Source organism: Lissotriton helveticus, chromosome 2_1 (assembly GCF_964261635.1).
Source record: "Lissotriton helveticus chromosome 2_1, aLisHel1.1, whole genome shotgun sequence".
NCBI classification, from domain to species: domain Eukaryota; kingdom Metazoa; phylum Chordata; class Amphibia; order Caudata; family Salamandridae; genus Lissotriton; species Lissotriton helveticus.
This window is the reverse complement of record NC_136059.1, coordinates 1,433,300,439-1,433,325,282: the sequence shown is the minus strand read 5'-3', so window position 1 is coordinate 1,433,325,282 and position 24,844 is coordinate 1,433,300,439. Positions and strand designations below refer to the sequence as shown.

Sequence of the window (24,844 nt, the reverse complement as noted above, 5' to 3'; positions counted from 1 at the left end):
AAAAGGCTCTGCTAAAACCTGTTTTGTAGGTGCCTGTAGCGTAGAACGATTCTTATAATAAAGTGTTGTAAAATGGGATGAGAACACCATTGATCTTATGTGTGGATGGTATTAAAGACTCTAGGATAATCTTCTGATTAAAGAAAGCAGCAGCCAAGGGATTACTGAGAAATGTAGAGAAGGACAGAAAAGAAAATACTTTTAATTTCACTCTTTTGTAAGAATTTTTTAAAGCAGATAGCATAACACCCTGTTAATATGCCTAAGTTTGTATGTGTGTGTTATAGTCATGATGATTCATTTTTGAGAGTCGTATGTTAGTTTACTTGGCAATACTCAAGCAAGGTGAGATCCACTAATTACCTACAGATACAAACCATGCATGAAAAGAGTTATTCATTGGTGACCTGATTATGTGGTAAATGCCAAACCAGGGCAATTCAGCAATGTATTTCTATTGGGAATCTTGAAAAGAACAATGCTATGTCTAGCACATACTAATAGGAACCCACTCTGATGGTTTGAAAGCATACAGGAAATACTACTTTTTTGTCTACATTTTAAATTTCTACCGTAATAGCTACATTGAAAATGCCTTGTAAAACAGCTCAATTACAAATATACACCTAAACAGTGTTGGACTGTTATATGGTGAAAGAAAATGCTCTGAAGAACCACATTGTCTGGTATGTATGTAACTTCACTTGGCATATTCATAAGGAAATCTGACTAGATATAAGAAGCTGAGGCGAGTAAGGTAAAACACTTTTATAACAGTGCAGGTCAAAAGATAAAGTATAATGTGTTTTCTTGTTGCTTTCTAAATATCAAATGGTGGTCTTGCCAAGTTCAGAGTCACTACAAATCACTATTCCTGAAATTGGGTATGGGAGATGAAAATGCAGAGCCTCTAGTTTGATTACAGAGTCTATTCAAAGAGTGGGCTTGTCAAAAGTCAACTGTTAGATGTAGGTCTGAAACACCTCAGTCGATGATTATTTAAACATTTTGTTCAAGATATGGAAAATAAATTACTCTCTATTCTGGTTCAATGGGAATGATGTTCTCATTTTGCTATTTACAGGGGTAGTCTACAAATGTCAGAAGAGATAGTTGATGCCTGTTAAAACCACAGAAGCATTAGACGTATATATTATTTCATAAGGGGATTCAAAATGCTTTTATTTAGTGTCAAAGAATTATATTGATCTAAATATTAAATAGTTCTATTAAGTGATATGAGTTTTAAACGTTGATAATTAGCCTCACTAAAAGGCAAGAGGAATAAAGATTGGTTTAGTAAAAGCAGGAATAACATTTGGGTCCTATGATGAAATAATGCAGAGCTAGAAACTGTATAGCTCTTTTCAATTTGACCTAGAACCAGTCCCAATGTGCCAAAAACTGACTTGGATTTCAGTTATATTAGAAACAGACTTCATAATGTGCAAAATGTAACTAGAATCCACCTTTTCAAAATGTTTTCAGATATAAAATATTCATTCTAAAATAGTGTTGTTCAATGTCATTTAGAAGGAAATGCTCTAAAAATGTCTTAAATCTGCATCCCTTAAACATAAGCGATTTATGGACACTTAATAGCCAGCTTTATATTACCAGCCAATAAGTGTACTGAATGTGTGTCAGTCCATCAGTCAGTTCAGCAGACCTAAATCATTCTTCTTACAGTTCAGCAAACTAATTGATTTTTCTTTTCCAGTGTACAGTTACCATGGTTTACCATATGCACCTAGATGTGATACTGTTGCACCTTTCACTATACTGTTTTAACTGATCTGCCCACTAAACGTTGCATCATCCACTTGCCTATGCATAGAATGCAATGTTTCATCTTTGTATTCCACTTCCTTTTTTAAATTACAGCATAGTTGCTTAACTGATGTACACTATTGATTTATGTAACTAGCTCAGCATCCTTGTATGCATACAACTCTAACACTTATTTAGCATGTGTTCATCACTTAGAAAATACTTTAAATAATTAACTAATATATTGTTCAATTTAGCCATTTTGGGAGAATTACAATCTTTAAATATAAAGGCTTCCTAGTTAAAGCCTTAATGTTCACTGAAAAGAAAGAAAACAAATGGCCATGTACATGTGTGACAGTATAGGCCGCTCAACTGAAACCAATTAGCTTTCCCTGAATCTGTGAATAAAGTGATACCGTGATACCTTCAATAGTGCCAAATAACTAATGGATTCTAATCAAAAGGATTATTTGGCGATGGCTAAAGCTATTGTTTCAGAAAAAAAGAAGTACATGTATTATTTACATATCTTGTTGTGTATGTAAATTATCAAATTATACACATGAAAAATATGAAACCTACTTTTATTTGTTAACTCATAGGAAAACAAATCATCTGAGACACTACACTAAGATGAAACTGCCTGATTTCATACTGATATATGACAATTCAACATCCCTAAAGAGAATTAGGTCAATTGCTTTTTAATTCAAGTTTCTTTTAGCTAGGTATAAATTTAATGGTTAGGTTTTATCCTATAAATAAGCTACATCTGTCAATTTATGGTAAAAGATGAACTCAGACAAGTCTGGAACAAATGTTAATGTCCTAACTTTTATATAAAGGAAACAAACAAAAATATCTAATGTCCATTCAATTGAATATGCCAATTCATTACCTTTTATTATATATTTCCAAGCAAGATGTAGACTGGTGTGGACCAAACAAGGAACTTAAAAAATACCTATATTATACTTGAAAAAGCTTAATTAGACAAAGAATTGTCTGTACGCCCCATCAGAATTTCAAGAACAGTACCTTATTTTTGCATTAAATTTGCATATTTAACTTCATACGCAATCAATGTTAACATCACTGTTTTATTATTTTGCGTCTATATCCTACTGATTTTCAAGCCAGTCTTAAAATATATCATCAAAGATAGGCCGCGGAGTGCTTTAAAAAAATTAAAGTCCACAATCAACTGAAATACCAATATATAATTTTTTCTTTAAATATGGAACCAAAACCGTCTGACAAGAAAAACAATTCATTGAAAATACTGGTTTTGATTTAGTATTAGGTCTAAAATATATATCATTATCTGTTCGTATCTGAGTGAATGGCAATAATAAAGTATGTGGTCGTACACCCTATTCCCAGAACTTATTTGCACCAGGCACATATTTTTCATGCAATTGTTGAAATCAACAATATACGAGTATCGGCACATGTTATCTGAATAACAAAAATAAAAGGTGTTGCCGTATAAACGTTTCACTTTTTTTTTTTCATTGGCCATTTATTTCTTAGGAATTTAATTCATTTGTATCGGTATTATAATCTTATTAAGGTTGGCATGAACCATAGTAATTTTCCTTCCGTGGATAACAACTGATTCCATACATACTAGTGATTCTTCTGGCAACACAGTAAACCTGCAACACTTTCATGGTTAAATCATATTCACGCAGCTAAAAACTCTTCTATGGAAAGCCATGACTACTTATCTTCATGAGCGCCGCTAATGATGTATCAACAGCATTGAAAGCCTTGTTAAATATTAAAAAAATTAGTAACATGCTCATGCACGCATATTTCATCTTTTATGTTAGTTTGTTGCTTTAATGTTTGGTCTAACTGTAATTCGATTCTATCTCCGACAAAAGACTTTGTATCAGAATGTCGCCATCTAAAATACATTAATGGAAATCATTATTAAACTGGAATATTTGCTATTAAATATTCTTGCAGGAAAACATACTGATAAAACATGCATGGCTTGTGCTGGATTAGGTCAGTTGTTTTACCTTTTTTTTGTAAAAAGAAGTTACCTATTTTCAAAACAAAGAAATCTTTGACAGATCTTGCATTTTTATGACAACTTTGAATATAATGTTGATTTACTTTCTATGCAACATGCTCCTTACTGCACTTCTTAGTAGCACTTTTTAATTATTGCCCAGATCTGTCCTTTTGCCATGCTCATTAAAACTTGTATGTCGACAAAATATTCTCCTTTTATTGGCTGTCTCTTAATGTTCAGGAATAAGAAATTATAAAATTGGTCTCAGAGATTGGTATGTCTTTCCCTTACTGTTACTGATGCCTTCTTGAGAAAAAAATGTGTCATGGTAACCCATAAAGATGTGAAAGGTACAAAATAACTTACATGTTTAAGCCTTTTTAGACATAAAATCTTTACCCCTGGAACTGTGTCTACTTTACAAGTGTTTGGTAATCTGAAGACTAAATTGCCTAGGTAGATTTAGGTTCTTCTAACTACAACTGGCAATAAATATGGGGAAAGAGTAAAGAAAGCTGTTTGAAGGTTTCTGCCACATCAGTATTGTGAAGAAACATTATATTTTTCTGTCAGATATATTTATGGCTGTAGAAAAAAAGTCTATCAAGAACTGGACACAAACTTGCTAGCTTAGAGACAAGAGTGAGGTGGGCACCCTCCGACTTCTTTAGAAGAGTCTTGAGAGTTATGTCAAGGAAACTGAAAGAAGAAGACTGCAGTAAACATTTTCATCATTTTGTGCCTCTGGGAACGGATGTCCTAAAACTTTTACTGACATTAGGGATATATTATTCATTTGATGTTTTAAAGTTGCATATTTGCATTACAATTAACTGACAGACTTTTGTGACTTTATAATGCATAACGTTATTGTGAGTTTCACTTTTTATGAATTTTATTCCAAAATAATAATCTACTGTATAAACAATCAGGCTTACTTTGGTATGGAATCAGCAGATATGTTGGTTTAGTTTACTGAAACTAGAATCTAACATACTCATCCCTTTTACTACTTTTAAGAAATATAACAACAAGAAATTAACTGCACGTTGTTGAAAAATAGGGTACCTGTTTACATACTTCCAGTTAAATTTAGAACACCACAGCAAAAAAGACCAATTAGGGAAATTATTGCATGCCTGAAAATAACAATAAAAGTAATAATTTGTTTTTCAATTAAAATGCATACCTTAACATTTTGGACATATCGGTCTAACTTGAGTTATTATTTAGATTTTTTGTTCACTAAGGTTTTTTAATTCAAAAATATATTTATCCTCAGTTTCTTAGAATACATTTCTACAGCAAAACAATGTCTAACAAACTTTGCAATTTATTTCAGAGGATCCACATAATATTTAGAAAATATAGATAAATAAGGCCTGAATGCATCATATGACTGCACACGCTTCAATATTGTACCACTAATTACTATAAATCCGATTTACAGCAATAATGAATCAAGTCTAAAAGTGATCAAACAAATTTGTAGACACATTGTATGTTCTGTTAACGAGCTCTTGGTGGATGGCTGTCAACAAAGGACAGCAGAAGTTATGGATTTGTGTTGTGGAACGTCTGCTAATGAAAAAATTGAATATATATTGCCAATGGGTATATGTAGGTTTTCAACATGCCATATTAAATATTGACATATTGCACTGAAACACAGGTTTGATTTTAAGATAGACAATTAATTAAATGTACTGTTTTGGAAATGCACAGTTGATAGGTAGTGGGTGTTTGCGTATCTACAAAGCAACAAAGAATATAAAGAAAATATTTTCCTGAGCAAAGGAATAGGATTTTTTAAAAATCCCATGTGGTGGTTACAATAGCTCGAAGAGCTTCTCACAAAGGCTCTAATGAACAATACAATTAAATTAGCAAGTTTAAAAGATGCAATTGGGGTGTCTTTGTTTATCTATATGGTTGTAATATAATTGGTACCATATTATTCACCCTGAAACCTCTTAAAATTATTTATGGTGTCCTGCAAGAGCCACTATTGAAGCAGGTTCCAATGTCATGTTATAGCACATTACACATGTTGAATACAAGAAATATATAGAATATGTTTTAGAAATATGTCTAAATGTGTTATAATGCAAAAAAAATGGTTTGTTTCACAGAGATATGGTTTTAGTGTTTTAGTGTTTCAAACCAATCATTGCCATTTCTGATATCTACACCAGCCTCTGGATTCTCTAGTCTCCTTGGTGTGCTGATCAGAAACAATTTTTAGCAGTATGGCGAAAAGTACATTATAATGTTGAGCCCATGCCTGTAGCCATGGTTTGAGAGATCTGCCATCACTCTGCAACTGTAACTACATTTTTTGCTAATTAGTTGTTTAGGTTGCATAACTTTCACCACTTGGCTAATGTATTGAAAATATATAAAGATGACCCTCCCATAAATCAAGGATTGGTTCCAATGCCAGATGAATCAGATGTAGCCTTTCCTTAATACAAAAGAAACAACAAATACAATATTTCTGTGCCAGTAGGCAAAGATTCATAATTAACCATTTGGCTCAATAAATGTTCTGAATATATTACAGAGGTTTAACACATGCACATTAATGAGACATGCAAGTCTTGATGCCCAAGGTGATTAAAGATATATTCCAACTTAATGCCCTGATATACTCTATTCACAAAACTCTAACTGTAAGGTATAATCTGCTGTATATCTCCTATAAAATAACTGAACTTGATTTCAATTCAATTTTACTGGAAAACATTTCTGTTAAATTGTACCTCTATTTTTTGACAGCTGAAACCCGTTACAGTCGGCGTTTTGTTCACGTTTGGTTTGGTTATGTAAATTTCTGTCACTTAATTGCTTTCTAACTGATTGCATATTTTTAAATATAAATGTGCATCCCACAGATGTTTTGCTTGTTTGAGAAACACTACTTCTTAAAGCACCTTCATGGGTATAAGGAAGCATACTTCTGAAAAGTACACACATAAATATAAGTTAATAGGAGATTTTTTTTAACTAAATGTGCATGTTTTGCAAAGTTATTGTATGGTTTCATTATATGATTCTAACTCCAGTGAAAACTGCTAAGAATCATACTGACAACAGATGTTTATAAATTGAAGATAGAGCTACTTTTAATCCATTTTTGAGCGGAGCAAGTATAACATTATTGAGGTTTTTCCTATCTCTGTCCGAGAAGACTTACTTTCTTGTTTCAGCCATTTCCAAGTAAGTATATTACTTGAGGGAACAAGGTCTCAGACTGCTCTTGGTGATACATGATATGCTAGCACTGAAAACCTGGGCCTTTCACAATCATATTCCTCAGATGAAATGTTAGTTACCATTACCAGTCATGGTGTCCAGCTAGCACTGGAAGCATCAATGATCTGAGAGTTTAGTTTTCAAACAAACTGCACCACTCAAGGAGACATTTTTTTTTTAACTTGTATCATATATTTTATCATATATTGTTTACTCTTACTTCTGATGTTTTGGCAGCAATTACTTCTTTTAGTTAGTTATTTTGGTTTCTTTTACAATAATTTTCTCTCCAATGTTTTCTTATATAGTCACCACGGGGTAGCTAGGAACTAGGAATGTGTACACAGAGAAAAATATGTGCTTAACTGTTCCGGATTGGTAATGCACATGAACCCCAAAAGCAGTGATGTGTCTATAGATGTTGCACGTGGGTGGAGAACCCTACATTTTAAGTTAATTATTTATTCTCTTCTCCCTCACTTATTCCAACAACTGAGAGGTTTGAGGTTAAGCCCCGCAAATTGGCAGTATGCGTTGGGAACCTGCTTCTAATGTAATGCTGCAGTGATGGCATTTATTCTCAACTCAAATTCAATTACCATTGCTTACACTTATGTGTACAATTGTTAGAAACTACGGTATTTATTTTGGCCTAATGTTCCTCCTTGTTTTACATTACATATGGAACTTCTGCAAAGCAATCATTTGCCAGTAGACTGTTACTACATAGTCTAGGTCCTGTAACGATGTGCTGGAAATAGGAACCTGTCATAACATCCTTTACCATACTTTGGACAATTAGGTGTAAAACATAGTTCTATTGTTAACCTGATTAATACAATTTGATATTAACGTGTTAATTGTGATTGATTATCTTCTTAACTTGGCACAGCAAACTAAAACGCAGAAACTCAGGGGTCTACATATTCATATTATAATTTCAGTGAAATGTATCACACAATATTTTATACAATGAATAGAATGAATGAATAGACAAATATAACTTATAAGAGTGATGTATATACTCCAAGGGCCTATACATATGGCTAAGGTCACTTAGTAAAGCCAAAATATCACCCCTGTTCATACACGATCCTTCTCATTAAGTCTAACAATTGTATTGGTGACCAGGAATACCAACAAAAGTTAAATGTCAGTTCCATTTCTAACTGTAAACAAAACAAGGAAGATCTCTGCAATGTGTTCAGGCATTAGAGTTGTTCAGATTAATACCATAAACATGTTTTGTGTCCTGTTCCCTGTATGCTATTTATTATGGCTACAATCGCCCCAGAAATATTTTCACACATTTCGATAATCAAGGGGATACTTGTCTAAAATTCTTCTTGATGTCTTTATGCATCAATTAGGCATCTTGCTATAATTGGTTCTATGTATTCAACTACTTTTTACTTATTAACAATATTCCTTACAAGAAACACCAGTATTAGACTGGAGGACTATGTGCTCCAAGTCCATATCTTGAAGCCTCTGTCATTTCAACGTGCCTCTCATTAGGACAATGTATTTCCTATTCCTACAGATAAGTCAGCTAGCAACCCAAGGCACTAAAGTGACAACAATCTTAAGAAAATAATCCAGGGCTAGTGTTCTTCATACAGAAACCATTGTCTTGTCAAGTTTAAAGATGCTCTAATTTCTCATTTTTGCTGTTCCCATCTAAACCTTGCATGCTGAATACACACAAACATTAACAGCAACTAAACAGCAAGAGGATTACAAAAATAATCATTGTTATAATATTAATTTTTCATGCTACAGACAGTGGCAATCAGGAGAAGACCTAGTAGGAAACAAAGACACATCCAGATAAGCTGAAGACTGAGAAAAGATGCAGCAATAAGACAGTGGCACTGACTGCACATGCTCCCATTCAGGCACAGACAGAAAGGAAGTAGACGTACTGTAGAAGCTGGCCATTACGTAGTTTTGGCAGCGATCACCAGTAAACTCATTTGGGCACCTGAGAGGAAAGACAAAAAAGGTAGAGAAAAACAGAGAAAAGAGAAGAGTTGAATAAATGCAAAGAAAGAGGTTTCTTCCAGTGTAAACGTTTTGCACTTGGCGAGTTCATGGCAGTGACTGGATCTTGACTCAGGTTGTCAACATGGCTTAAAATGTCATCAAATGGGGGATTCTGCAAACCGCTAACTGCCTAAAGGCCAACAGTAATACGTTTGTGACTCTGTGAATTGCAGGTTTTCATGACTATTTTTATTTTCTGTAATATGGCCCGGCATTAAATGCACCACCCTTCCCATTTGCTTGATTGCATAACATTGAGACGATAGATGTACGTCCACCTACATAGAGACTCAATGAAAACAACAGAGAAAGGGCATTAGCACTACTTACTCAGATTACATTTTTGACTAAACGTACATTTTCACTGAATTTAGAAAAATAATTCTAAAAGGAATCAAACAACAAAGTAAATGAGCAAATGGAAATATACTTTGAGTTTATGCCATGTTAGAACTAGAGAAGTTAAACAGTCACAACTGAACCATGAAGACTCCAAGTAGCAGAGTTTTCTTTTGCTGCAAGTCAGGGGAAGAAAGGAAAGATCACATTATGTTGACATACTTTCTGTGGCTATGACTCTCAAGGGAACAGTCTCGAGACATCTTGCTCCAGCGAATCCTTGCTGGCACCTAAAGGGCAAAAATGTAATAAGCAACACAAGTCATAACTACGGAAGCAACAAGGCTGTTACCTGCACTCCCTGTGGTAATTAAGTTTATGCCCAACAGTCTTAAAAGGGATTGCCTTTTCATTTGAAAACATGTAGCTTTAATGTGCAAAATACAACATACAGGAACATTATACAAATGAGTAGTATTCTAATATTTAAGTTATTCGATAAACCAATACACTTCACGGGGAATAACCATTTACAAACTGCTTCTTTTGAGAAATGCGGCACTAAAGGATAACAACTCAAAATATCCTCCTGAAAACTGTGAGCACATTTGTTTAATCAGTGAAAAGGTAGTGCTAGTGAGAAAGATGGTTTTTGAAAGGGTGCTTGTCTCAATATTGATTTGAAACGGTCAATCACGTTCGTAATGGAATGGTAATAACCGCAACACACACGTGGCAGTTCGGGAGTCTTTTGCTATCGGTAAGCTATGATTGTGAATACAGGGGAAGATGCTCTAACTCACGCGTTCCCCAACTAAGCATTAGATTAGTGGTGTAGTCTGTGTAAATAAAGAGATATATTTATTCCTTTCCTCCCCCATTTGTGTCTCCTTCTCTATATACAGAATCAAGAGAGGTAGATATAGAACTCATTCATTGGAATATTACTTATAAACCATTCATGCCATATTTCAGAAAGGACTGCCTTCTAAAACCTTGAAAGGAGAGGCACATTTTCATGTGTTATACACCTTCACTGTAACATGGTTTTTATCTAATGGATGGGTAAAATAACACAGCCCATTTCTACATAACACTTCCCCTTCACAAACTGGATGATAAATTGCACGGAGAGCACACATAAATCTTATTTGTTCACCCTGCAAATGGGATGTCATTTGCATGGGTGTTCTATAGGGCACTGTACATCACCAGAAGTGTTTTCTTCATCTCTTTCTTTTAATTATATCAACATTTGGTTGTTTCTGTTCACTCACTTTCTTTGTGATTGAGGTAGTTTTTAACTTTTTTGTAATCCTTTTATAAAAACCATAGGATGCAAATTGTTTGTATATGTAATTTTGCAGCCTTGAGAAGGTCCAAGAGGATGAAACGTGCGTCGGCTGCCGTCTTCTTTTTTCTATTAAATGGAATAAAATAGAGTGACCTGATACATCAACCTCTGTGGATTATTGATTGAAAATTTGCCAACTTCAAAAATTGGTGTTGTTTCTTCGTGGTACTACTGATTGACGATAAAAGTAACAGTGTTTTCGTGTGCTTTGGTGCATATGTAGGATATTTTGTTCTAGACTGCTTATGCAGGTCTAATGGACTTACACCTAAGGTGGGTGGGTATTGTGGCACAATGGGAGCACCCTTGGAAACCAATGAGCTTTAAAAAGATTGTCAATACATGAATTACTGATTTATAGATGTGCAGATCTGTTAGCATATCCACGGTTTGTATGCTTATGCTGCAATATTGATGTTTGAACGGAGACTGTAGTGACTCCTCACAGTGCTCCTGACAGCAATTTCCCCAGCAGGGAAGCCTTTGTGCCGCGTCGCCAGCCTCCTGGAATACCAGAAGGGCTTTGACCTTCCAGCTGATTCACGCAGCTCAAAGGCCCCTTGCTAGGGAAGTATCTTTCAGGAGCACTGATAAAGGTCTAGGCAGTTTCATTATTATTACATTATTTCTCTATGTCCAGTTCTTAGCAGTGCTGATGTGCTAATGAAAGCGATTGTGACAGCTTTGTTTTTTTTGTTTTTTTTATAAATTGCGAGGCAACCTTGATTTTACACCACAGTTAAAAACAAAATATGGGTTTCGCCACAAAACATTTCACCAACACCTAAGGACAAGACTTGATGATGTACTATGGCAAAAGCTATGGATAGCAGATGGTGTTACCTTAAATGTAAGAAATGTACGTGTTCATATGTTGGGCTACAGCTGTTATTGCAAAACACTGTAATGAGTTTTGAATTTAGGAATATTAACTACATCAAAGCAGTCAACCAATCAATGAAATTCAGCTTATTTTAACATACAATTACCATAAAAATGTATTCATAAAAATATGCACAAATTGAATCATTAAAACATCGATAAAATAATTATGTCTGCACAACAGATCTCGTTTTCGCAGCAATAGTTAAAGTTAAAGTACATTAGAATGCAAACTTAAAAAAACCGCCCTGGGGTTTGAAAATTGAAAGCATTTCAACAGCGTAATGAGACGCTGTACGAGAGCAGCTTTATAAAAGCTACAAAAGATCATAAAATACAGCATAGTTTGTGAGGAGTACTTATCACACGGGCAAAGGAAGGTGTGTGTCTGTCTGCGTGCGTGTGCGTGTGTGTTAGTGTGTGTGTTAACAGAAAATGTTCAGGCTTTCGGAAACAAAAGAGCATGTTTTAAAATGCCGTAAATACATCTAGCTATATTTAGTTACAGGGTTACATAACGCTCATATATACAATCCTGACCCAACTGAAACAAGATTACAACTGATTTATTAAGAACATTAAGATCTTACTGTTTCCTTACCAACCTCATCAGTCTCCTTAAGGGGTGGTTTTTCTTCCCTCTTGGGTATGCAGACTTTATCACTCTTCCTAATGTTTTCATCGAATAAAATACAGTTCTGGAAAGTCAGAATAAGATTGCGATAAAGCCTAACCAAAGGATCTTATTAGCATCATTCCACTTTAAACAGAGTTGTACAGCAACTTGATTCAGTTGAGCTATAGGGCTGGACCAGATGGAAATCCATAGCAGGACAAGAGCTAGGTTTATTCTGTCTAGAAGAGAGCCCAGGACCAACTCTTCATGGCATTCTGTGCATCTCGGGACTCCCTGCCCCACAACCGCTTGACTGCTGCTGGAAGGGGACGTGTTACAGCAAACAAATGATGGACGGAATGCTGACAATGCAAACATTCTACCCCAGTCAAAATATCTGGGTTAAATCCATCGTTCTTTTGCCCACTACGCCACCCCAGTTTGGACACAGCCATATGCAAATCAGTCTTAACCCTATGCCCCATGGGAACAGTCTAGACCGAACGGCCAGACCAGGTTCTCCCTGGACCAGAAACAAGCATCCTGGGACCGGTTTCAGGGGATGTCACACTTCTTCAGCCAGGCTAGCTTGAATCCAGTAGCCCAGTGAGCAAGGGACCCACGTCTGGGCATACCCATTCCACTTAAGGCGAAAAGTGTTACAGCAACAAAATGATGGACAGAATGCTGACAATGCAAATATTCTCCCCCAGTCAAAGGATCTGGGTTAAATCCATCGTTCTTGTGCCCACTATGTCACCCCAGTTTGGGCCCAGCCATATGCAAATCAGTCTTGACCCTGTGCCCCATGGGAACAGTCCAGACCGAACTGCCAAACCAGGTCCTCCCTGGACCGGAAACAAGCATCCTGGGACCGTTTTCAGGGGATGTCACACTTCTTCAGCCAGGCTAGCTTGAATCCAGTAGCACAGTGAGCAAGGGACCCACGTCTGGGCATACCCATTCCACTTAAGGCGAAAAGTGTTACAGCAACGAAATGATGGACAGAATGCGGACAATGCAAACATTCTCCCCCAGTCAAAAGATCTGGGTTAAATCCATCGTTCTTTTGCCCACTATGTCACCCCAGTTTGGGCCCAGCCATATGCAAATCAGTCTTGACCCTGTGCACCATGGGAACAGTCCAGACCGAAGGGCCAGGCCAGGTCCTCCCTGGACCGGAAACAAGCATCCTGGGACCAGTTTCAGGGTATGTCACCCTTCTTCAGCCAGGCTAGCTTGAATCCAGTGGCACAGTGAGCAAGGGACCCAAGTCTGGGCATACCCATCCCACTTAGGGCGAAAAGTGTTACAGAAACAAATGATGGACAGAATGCTGACAATGCAAACATTCTCCCCCAGTCAAAAGATATGGGTTAAACCATCGTTCTTTTGCCCACTATGTCGCCCCAGTTTGGGCCCAGCCATATACAAATCAGTCTTGACCCTGTGCACCATGGAACAGTCCAGACCGAACGGCCAGGCCAGGTCCTCCCTGGACCGGAAACAAGCATCCTGGGACCAGTTTCAGGGTATGTCAACCTTCTTCAGCCAGGCTAGCTTGAATCCAGTGGCACAGTGAGCAAGGGATCCAAGTCTGGGCATACCCATCCCACTTAGGGCGAAAAGTGTTACAACAAACAAATGATGGACAGAATGCTGACAATGCAAATATTCTCCCCCAGTCAAAAGATCTGGGTAAATCCATTGTTCTTTTGCCCACTACGCCACCACAGTTTAGACCCAGCCACATGCAAATCAGTCAGACCGAACTACCCGGCCGGGTCCTCCCTGAACTGAAAACAAGCATCCTGGTACCGGTTTCAGGGTATGTCACCCTTCTTCAGCCAGGCTAGCTTGAATCCAGTAGCACAGTGAGCAAGGGACCGACACCTGAGCATACCCATCCCACTTAGGGCGAAAAGTGTTACAGCAAACAAATGATGGACAGAATGCTGACAATGCAAATATTCTCCCCCAGTCAAAAGATCTGGGTAAATCCATTGTTCTTTTGCCCACTACGCCACCACAGTTTAGACCCAGCCACATGCAAATCAGTCAGACCGAACTACCCGGCCGGGTCCTCCCTGAACTGAAAACAAGCATCCTGGTACCGGTTTCAGGATATGTCACCCTTCTTCAGCCAGGCTAGCTTGAATCCAGTAGCACAGTGAGCAAGGGACCGACACCTGGGCATACCCATCCCACTTAGGGCGAAAAGTGTTACAGCAAACAAATGATGGACGGAATGCTGACGACGCAAACATTCCCCCAAGGGGACGTGACCGCCCGCATCATCGCAGCACACTTGATAAGCAACTTACCTTCTCCCTCCTAAGTGCTAGTCTGTTTGCCAGTCAGTCATTGTGGGAGAGTCACTGTTACAATTGGATGGCTGGAACTGCTTGTACCGACAAAATCTAGCATTGAGGACGGAGCTCCTCCTTTAGTTGTTGCCAGTCTTGTTTGCTTGTCATCCTGCTGAAGCGCCATTAGTCTTTTTGTTTGTTTGTTTTTTCTTCGCCTCTGACGGAGCCGATGATAATTGTGCTTTGCTCTCATTGACATTGGTGGCTAGCGTAAAATCTGCTAGAGCCCTTTATTAGCTTGGGGCCCTTTTACCCATTGGGAGTCTGTGATTACACCTCATTTTCTTATTCTACTGTCCTAGCCTCAAAAAGAGCATTAGATATGGGTAAACATAAGGCCACGGAAAATTTGCTTGGGAAGAAGACCAAAAACTCTAAGCTAACTGTATCTGTTTTCCCTGAGAAGCCTCAGCCTGACTCTACTCTTGAGGCTATTGACACACTAATAGAAGAAGTGCAATCTCTTCTGAGAGGAGACAAAATAAAAAATGTGGAGGACAATGAGGCACGTCAAATAATAGTCTGCAAAATATATTCTCTTCAATCTGCAGACGGGACACATCTGTTTATCCCCAGGCACCCCACTCTCATATGCTGCTAAAGATATGTAATTACTTTTATAGGCTGTGAAATTATTACCCATCGTGAGGCAAACCTTCCTGATTTCTAGTAGATGGGTCCATCTATTGGTATTATCAAATGGTACGATTACCCAGGAAAATTCAAATTTTCCACAGCTGGGTAGGAAGAAAATGATGATTTTATTAAAAACACAGAGGCTAATATTAAGCATTTATCTCTTTATTGTCACCCACACAGCAGCAACTAATCGAAACAAAACTTTTAGAATTAAAACTTTTTCAACATTCTAATAAATATATACGTCCCAGGCAAGCAGCCCACTTCCTTCTTTTGCTACAAACAAATCTGATCCAACTGTTTCCACCAAATATTTTCTGAAATGCAAAAGAACAATTAAGGGAGGGTTATCTGGAAGGGATAATATTAGCCTCTGTGTCTGTAATAAAATCATGATTTTCTTCCCACCCAGCTGTGGAAAATCTGAATATTTTTGCCAACGCACAGAGGTCAATATTATGAATGCTTACAGTCTTGCAACAATATTCAGAAATGCACTTTCAATTGGTTTAAAATAAAACGTTTTAACAACTGAATCGGAAGAACAATCAGCTGTCACAAGAATCTTAGAAAGACTGCCACTCACCAAATATGTCTTTGAAGCCATAGCACCTCTTACCAAATGTGGCCCATACTTTGAAATATCTACACCTCCTTTTGACATAACCAGTTTGACACACCTTGCTAAAGTTGGACATGACACCGCCTTATGTGCAAATCTAAATGAAATCAATAACCGAGAGTCTCAGTTCTATTCTCATATTCCTTCAAAGATTTTACCACACACATAACTTGTTATTCCTCTGTATATTTGGGTAAAAATTGTTTGTGACATGGATTTTGTTCTTTTATTAATATAAAAGCAAATGCCTTCCAGCACATAACACCTATTTGAGACCTCTGAAGCCCTCACCTCTGATACACCTCTGATACACAGTAACCTTTAATCTTAAAATAATGTTATATCCTTTCAGTGGCAGCTGGCATGGTTCGGGGGTAGTAAAAAAACAAAACAAATTCAACCTACCTCCTTGCCGCCACGTCTCTTCTCGTCGTCCTTCCTCGCTGTCGCTCTGCGTGGGCCAGAAGCAGGAAGCACCCAGACTCCCCTGAGCCAATCACAAAGCTGCAGTGCAGCATCGCGATTGGTCTCAGCTCTGTTTTTTTGGCTCTTAGCCAGGGACTGGGGGCCTGGCCATGTTCTCCACCCAAGCTGTGAAGCAGCTTGCGTGGAGAACTTGCAAAGTGCGCATGACAGTTTGGCTGGCCTGAGACGACCAGTCAAACTGTCATGCACACTGATAACAGTGCATACCGCTTCCCCTGAGTGCCTGGCCCTGCCCTCAAGACTCCGGGACACAAATAAAATGATAATAAATCATGGTTTATTGTAATTTTATTTTAATTTTCTTTACGCTGCTGGAAGGGGGAGATGCTCCTCGCCATAGCGGAGGAGCCTCCATTGAATTCTTTAGGTTCAAACATTCATTGTCATTTCATGCAGACAACTCATTTAACTCCTCATCGACATCCCATAAAGATGTATACTTCGGTCCCGGGGAACCTCCAACCACACACTTATAATCAATTGTTTCACAATGGGCACCTGACCTAAAGGAATCCCATACAGCAACAAATGACCTGCCAAAATAGTTTATCTACTCAAATTCACAGAACGGTATGCTTTTCCTCCTAAAAACACTTCTGTTAAGTAATTTACCACACTCACCAGAGGTACCGAAATGGGTTCCAAATTCCTTTCAGTACACCAACAAACACACCTTTTCCATACCAGTCTGTATGCCTTTGTGGTACCCAGAGACCAAGACCTCTTGATGAGTTTGATAATCCTGAGTTTGATAATCCTGACACTTGACATGCACGCCTGAATTCATCCATACCATCAGCTGCATCTGACCATTCTGAACCAAACCATGATATTCTCCTGCTGGATTTATCAACAATCTCACACAACCTGAGTTTGAATTTGATAATCCTGACACTTGCCATGCATGCCTGGAATCATCCATGCCATCAGCTGCATCTGACCATTCTGAACCAAACCATGATATTCTCCTGCTGGATTTATCAACAATCTCACACAATCATTTGAGTTTGATAATCCTGACACTTACCATGCAGGCTTGGAATCATCCATGCCATCAGGTGCATTTGACCATTCTGAACCAAACCATGACATTCTCCTGCTGGATTTATCAACAATCTCACACAACCTGTTAAAAGCACCGGATTGTTCACCAACAAGATCATCACAACCGGAAATCACTCGTGTGTGGGCAACCAACAACAGATCTGCCTGCTCATCTTTCACCTTCATCAGTACCCTGTGAATCAATGAGAAAGGGGGAAATGCATAATTGCGCTTCTGACTCCAATTCTGCAGAAATCCTCCAATGCACCCACTTCTGATCTGGCTTTCAACTGCAAAAAAACTTTCAGTTGTGCACTCAATTAGCTCACACAAATATTCATTTGAAACACTTCCTGTTCAACATCCAATCGCTCAAATCCCAGCGATATCTCGAATTCTAATCGGCCACATAATTGCTGAGCCACGGAATATGCTGTGCTTGAACTATAATTTTCTGACCTAGGCAAAAATGGCAAAAGTTCTTTACCAATTCTGGTAGAGCCTTGGACCGTGGACCTCCCAACCGATTCACATACCTTACTAGTAACATACTGTCCATCTTCAGCAAAACACAGCACTTTACACTGTTCTTTACAAAACTCTTCAATGCAAACTACCCTGCTAACAACTCCAGATAACTGATATGCATCTCCTTCTCCTGACTAGACCATTTCCCTACGGTTGGCTCTAGGCGACATATCACTACCCAGCCTTGAAGACTGGCATCTGATTTTATTACCATATCCGGAACTACACCAAGAATTGCTTCCCCATTGCATGCATCCATATTCTCTTTCCATCATTCCAACATTTCTCCTGCATCCAAACTCAACTGGATTGCTTGGAAATACTTTAGCCCCCTTCTTAGATGTTGAGCCTTTAATCTCTGCAGAGCCCATAATGAAGAGGAGTTAGAAACTAGAAGAACGGTCACCCAGGCCCTCGTCACCAGCAGGCTAGACTACGGAAACGCCCTCTACGCGGGAACGTCGGCCAAGCTCCTGAGACGGCTGCAACGCATCCAGAACGCCTCTGAACGTCTGATCCTCGACACTCCCCGCTGAAGCCAGATCACACGCCACCTGAGACCTGCACTGGCTCCCCGTCAACAAGAGGATAACCTACAAGCTCCTCATCCACGCACACAAAGCCCTCCATAACACCGGACCAGCATACCTCAACAGACGACTCAGCTTCTACACCCCCGCCCGCCAGCTCCGCTCCGCTGCTCTCGCCATAATCCCCCGCATCCGAAGAACGACCACCGGTGGGCAGATCCTTCTCTCACCTCGCCGCCAAGACCTGGAACACCCTCCCCACCAACCTATGGCAGACCCAAGACCTACTGGCCTTCAGAAGACTCCTCAAGACCTGGCTCTTTGATCAGTAGCAGCTCCCCCTCCCCCCCCAGCACCTTGAGACCCTCACAGGTATGTAGTGCGCTTTACAAGTGACCTGATTGATTGATTGAATATCAGCTAAATTAAGGCCAATAGTAAACCTAACATTCTCGCCAACTGCCTCTGAGAAACTGATAAATGTGACTGCTCTCCAGGATCTTCCAGAAAATCCTCTACCTTCTCGGCTGGTAATCTCAACACACAGTCCAATGTCTGAATCTTAAAACCTAAAAATATCATCTCCTGGCTCAGCTCCAGACAAGACTTGTCTCTGTTCACTACAAATCCCAAATCCTCTAGATTCCAGACTGCCAAGTCTGTCTGTTCTGAAGCCAACTCTCTCTTGACTCCATCATTATTAACACATCATCCAAGTAAAAAAAAAATCAGATGAGCACCTCTTGACCTCAACCATGCCACCACTTGGGAGACAAGTGAACCTCCACATCTTCCCTTTCCATTGAAACTTTAGATAATCCCTGTCTTTCTAAAAATTGGAATCGTTAAGAGTGCATCCTTGGAATCCAGATGAGTCAACCAGTCTCCTTTCCTCAAAAGATCTCCTAGCAGATGGAGTCACTCCATCTTGAAATGATTGTATTGCACAAAGCATTCAGTTTTCTTAGGTTTATTACATGTCTTCTTTCTTTTTTACCAAAAATATATTCCTCACAAATCCCTTTTAATTTTTCAAGCATCTCCCCATTGCTCCCTTCTCTAAAAGAGTTTTAACCTTCTGATCTACTAGATTCTTCCACTCATCTGAAAAATTTAACCGTCTTGGGAAATATTCCTGCAGGCCTGTCTCTACAAACTCTGTTTTGTAACATAGCACTGTCTGAATTACCCATTGATATGACAATATATCCCTCCAATTGGCAACAAAGTGAGCAAGTCTGCCGCCCAGCTTTGGTGGTGTACGTAATGGGCCTTTAAGCAAACATACCTTTAGATCCTCTTGCCCTTCTTTCACCCCCTGGAGTATCTTCCTTTTTGGTGTTTGGGGAATAAACCCTTTATTGTAAAATCCACTGAAGGATCTGAAGCCTCCCGAGAATGAAGCTCTCATGATTCCATATCCTCGGCCAGGAAGCCGACCCCATGCTCTGCCAGCCCTGCCAAAAATACTGTGAATATCTTGATGTACTTTTTGTATAGAATTACAAGCACCAGCATATGTGGCCATGTCTTTTACAAACTCCTCTCCAAACAAAAGACCCTTGGCCTCCACACCAGCATCCTTATTTGCCAACTTGGCAAGTTTAGGATCAATCTTCATGAGGATACTCTTTCTCCTCTCTGCACACAAACCTGCATTTGTGTTGCCCAGAAGGCAAACCACCCTTTGCACCCATTGTCTGAGCTTTTCAACATTCAGCTTTCCTCCATTCACATATGATTCCTCACATAAGTCAAAAAATGTTGTCATTGGTCTGAAAACATTAAGAAGCCTATCCTGGCATCCTTTTAATCCTTTGTCTAACACCTTTCATGGGTCTGTACCAGACCCGTTTAAAAAAGGGCAACAATCTTGCATCCAACTGGGGGAAGTATACGATTATGTCTTCCAAAGAAGGCATTGGACACTGACCGTAATCTATTGAGTACCACTTTAGGCATTTCCTGCCTTAACCAATAGTGCATATATTGTTTAACATGCTCTGTAGGGGACCATTGTGGAAACACAGGGTGCTGATTTAAATGTGGATTAAACATGCATTCCACCAATGTATCAAGCAACCCCTCTTCTTTCTTATTCGGATCCTTCATTTTTTTTTAATTCCAACTCCTCTACCTCAGAATCCACAAACTCAGAGGAACAACTTATTACAACATCTCCACTTGAAAACGTTTCATCACAAGCAACTGTTTTATGATTTACTTATCTGGCCATTATAGACACTCTTTCATTCAATTCCAAATGAGTTGCTCTTTTCCTTTTTGCCTAAGGCGCTTCACTGTCCTTAACCTATTTAGACACCTTTTTACCATCTACATGCTTTCTATTTTTGCATGGCTTTACTCCTGGCTTTTGAACCTGATGCCACAATCACTGCCTCCTCTACAGTCTCAAAAACCTTGAAATTCACCTACCAAACCACAGTTCCCAAAACACTCATCTACTACCAGCTAATCCTCGACACTGACCGACTATAATGTGCCTGACTTGAAAAACCAATCTAATCTCTCCACAAAATATGGCTGGTCTTATAGCCTGTAAAAATAATGGTAAAAGACCAATTTAAAATGGCCTCCAGAACTACTCTCACTGTTCAAAAAGCCCAATTTGCCATAACTGCTAAATTCCCTCAGCTACAAACAGGTAAGGAGGGCTACTCTTGAAATGTATTCCTTCGTAGATTTATTCTCCTCACTAGCGTTCTTGTGAGGCAGACTCAACCGACCTGTCAATTATATTTCTTTCCAGGCTATGCCCACTGCCTCAAGTGTGTTACGATGGCCTTTCTCCAGCTCAGACAGCGCGTGCTGACACACGCAAATCTCCACTACTTCATATTATCGGTTACAGTGGAGACATCGCGATCCCTGAAACACTTGCTGTAAAGATATTACCTCGCAGCATCTACCTTTGGGCAGATTTTTTTTATCTCTATTTACATTTACCTGAAATCCATTTTGCATTTACATTAAACTATTATACTTCAAACAATGTATATTTCAACTTTCCTGAACACAATCAATCATTTAGTACTTTATAATGCTAAACCCAATAATCCACACTAATGGTTATTGCCTAGCTAGTTATTAAACCACTCTCACCTCTTTAAACCTTTACCATTCACATACATCAAAGGCTTAAATAAACACACAGTGTTCTTATCTTATACGTGAGCAGCAGCAAAGAAGAAAGATGGCTGCTTGCTTGACACGTATATATTTATAAGAATGTTGAAAAAGTTCTAATTTTTTAAGTTTTGGTTCCAGTAGTTGCTGCTGTTTGTGTGGCAATAAAGAGGTAAATGCATAATATTGGTATCCATGCCTTGCCATAAAATTAGGAAACTTTCTCCAGCAGGTGGCCATTAATATAAGCTTTTCATTTTGGTAGATTTTGAACGGGTGGTTGGTTAAAATGCATGTGTCAAGTAAGGTATTAGACAGGTCTAAATCATCCATAAAAGAAAATTTGTTTTGACTGTTAGCGTTCAGAGACATAAATGGTTTGACATCCGGATAGGTAAGAACGGAATGGTTTTACGACGTACACTAGGGGCGTTCCTCTCCTTACACCTCTAGGGAACCTCCAAGTTGGTCATATACAGAGTGAAGAGTGGTGCCAGGAAAACACCCTTTATGGACACTTCTCCTCAAACGATTTTTTGAACAATGGGCCCCATACCAGACTGTAGCTACCAGGCCCCTATGCAAAAGTTTCATACAGATAATAGCACAATTAAGTCCCATGGGTCTGTTATGAAAAAGCCGTCCTTTGCAACTGTATTTTTATTGAAATCTTGGGTTTTTATTTTCAATCTATAATTTTGCTATGCAAAACAACATCTGTTAAAAGACCTGGTTTTAGTTTATTGTTACTAATAACTTTTATAGTTTGCATGAACATCAGATTACCATATAAAGTTCCCAATTAGAGTAATTCGAACAGTGTAATAAAGGCGATCTCACCTATATTATTATGTGCATTTAAGCTATTAGATGAAGCATTATAAGCATTATAAAAAATATTTTCAGTTTACCTAAACACACTTTCAAACTGATTTTTACTTATTTAACGGGTTCCATGTTAGAAACCTCTTTAAACTTAAATGTGAGGATTGCTTTTCTAGTATATTGCCTTACCATGGTCTCAGTTGCAGGAGCCACCTGTCATATTTGGTTGCTCATATCGCTTGTATTTCGCACATCTCTTGAAACCGATTTCTAATGTCACCAGAAAATAAACCCATGTCCACCCAGTGAGTAGTAATGACTAGTTGGCCACGTTTTCCTATTAAGGTCTACTAATACCCACTTAAAAGTGTTTTTCTCATATTATGGAAACATAGTTGTAGATTGTCAAAACCCCGTAGAGAATACAATGGGAAAAGCAGGAGCTACTAAGTCCAACAGGGTTGAGACCTGTAGGAAATTGGGTTTTTGGTTGGGATGGGGAAAGAGAGGTGTTAATCCTTCTCAAGCATTAACCACAATGTTTGTCAAGTTAAATCAAAAAAGTAACAAAATTAACCTGCACTTAACCCTCTTGTAGCTTGGCACAAAAGCAATTAGGCTTAACTAATAGGCATTGTGTAAAGTATTTATGCAGCACTCAAACAGTGATAAATGGAAAACACAGCATAATCCCACACCAATTTAGAAAAATAGGAAAAAATGTAACAAATTATTTGATGCCAAAACAAAAAAAATCTAAAAGGCTAAAATATCAAAGTGCCAACCACAATCATTTAGTTATGAGAGACTGGGGCAAAGCCGAAAGTTATGACCAGCATCGATGCAGCACGGTTCAGATACACAAGATGGATTGGCTTACCTAGTCTTGGAAGAAATTCTGAAGAAAAATGTCTAAAAGGGTTCAGCGGGGCAAGGCTGACGGCGATGTCTGAGGAGAAGGTGGATGCAGAACCTGTTTGATAGAGTTGTGGTGAAGATCTCTACGTTTGGATTTCATCACTTTTATGGAAGCCGAAGATTTCAAATGGTACAAAGCTGCAGGCTGTAGCCAACGAGGGCTCCACAAGGCCGGATACCTTTTTTGCGACAAGCAGCCGTACAGGATTTGCTTTTGGGGAGGAGAGCATAGTGGGAGCTACCCTGAAGTCAGGCCAACTGTTGATGCACCTTGGGCGAATCGGCAAGCAGGTCGGCCCCATTCTACTGTCTGTTCTCAAAGCAGTTTCGGATAGAACATTTTCTTAGTTTCAAGTTTGGGGCTTTGCCTGTTTAGACACCTTCAGCACCCCTTCCGAGGGCCCAGGACTGGGTGGGCACCACCGGGAGGGTAGGACTCTCTTCAGGCTGGATCCAGGTGCAGGCTTCAGGTTGTTAGAGCTTTTTGTGCCACTGTAGCTCAACACAAGAGACTAGCCAGCTAGCTCTATGAGTCACTCAGGTAGCTCTAGGATCAAGCAGTAAGACAGGACTCAAGCAGCAGCGCAGTCCTCTGGGAGCAGCAGGGCAGTCATCTGAAGTGCAAAGCCTTGCTGCAAGCACCAAGGCAGTCCTATTAAGTACAATGTAGGCCTTCTCAGTGTCCTCCACAGGTCCAGGAGTGAACTGAAGAATGGCTCTAAGAGTCATAGTTTTATATCTGGTGCCGGGTTTGAATTAGAAGAAACTTCTAGACCTTTCCACCCCACAGATGTTTTTCAGGAATTTCCTTTGTCTCCGACAAGGCTCCAAGTGGTCTAGGGGGACAAAAGACTGATTTTAAGTACTTTGAGAGTGTTTTGAGGCAGATCCTTTGAAATGTAAGTGGGACAAGGAAAGCTCTGCCCCTTCCATCCTGGCAGAATGGCCCATCCTGCAAACACCTAGTCCCTCTTTGTCTCGCTATCAGGGAGGAATACACAACGTCCAACTACCACTCTAATCACACTGATGTGACCCCGAACACAGGCTACAGGCACAAAACGGTTAGAACAAGAAAATGCCAACTTTCTAACACCTCCACAGAATCGTGGAGGGCTCTCTCCACATACCAGGGACGTTCAAGGAATCGGATCACTACCTTTTCAGAAATGTCATCATTTGAATCTTCGGGTGAATCAGATCCAAGAGAATGAACCTCAAAGAAACAGGTGGCTTTTTTAGACAGGGCCTCACAGAAACCGAAAGCAAGATTCAAACCACCATGGGAAATGCGAACCAGGAACCGGTTTTACAAATCTTAGCAGCATCAACTGTAGTGAATCTGTCGCAGAAACAACTTTTCAGAGACAAACCAGCGGTACTTAACCTGGGTCTAAAATTCGTTCCAAATAAACCAACAGACTACACAAAGCTCAAACTGGAAG

At 39.1% G+C, this 24,844-nt stretch overlaps 1 protein-coding gene across 1 annotated transcript in view; it reads right to left on the bottom strand.

Annotated features, from left to right (window-relative positions):
- Positions 1-24,844, bottom strand: part of NRG1 (neuregulin 1) — a 1,265,832-nt gene that overhangs the window by 425,212 nt on the left and 815,776 nt on the right. Inside the window, 1 exon segment of the mRNA XM_078676354.1 lies at positions 9,662-9,729. Coding sequence (XP_078532480.1) covers positions 9,662-9,729 — 68 coding nt within the window.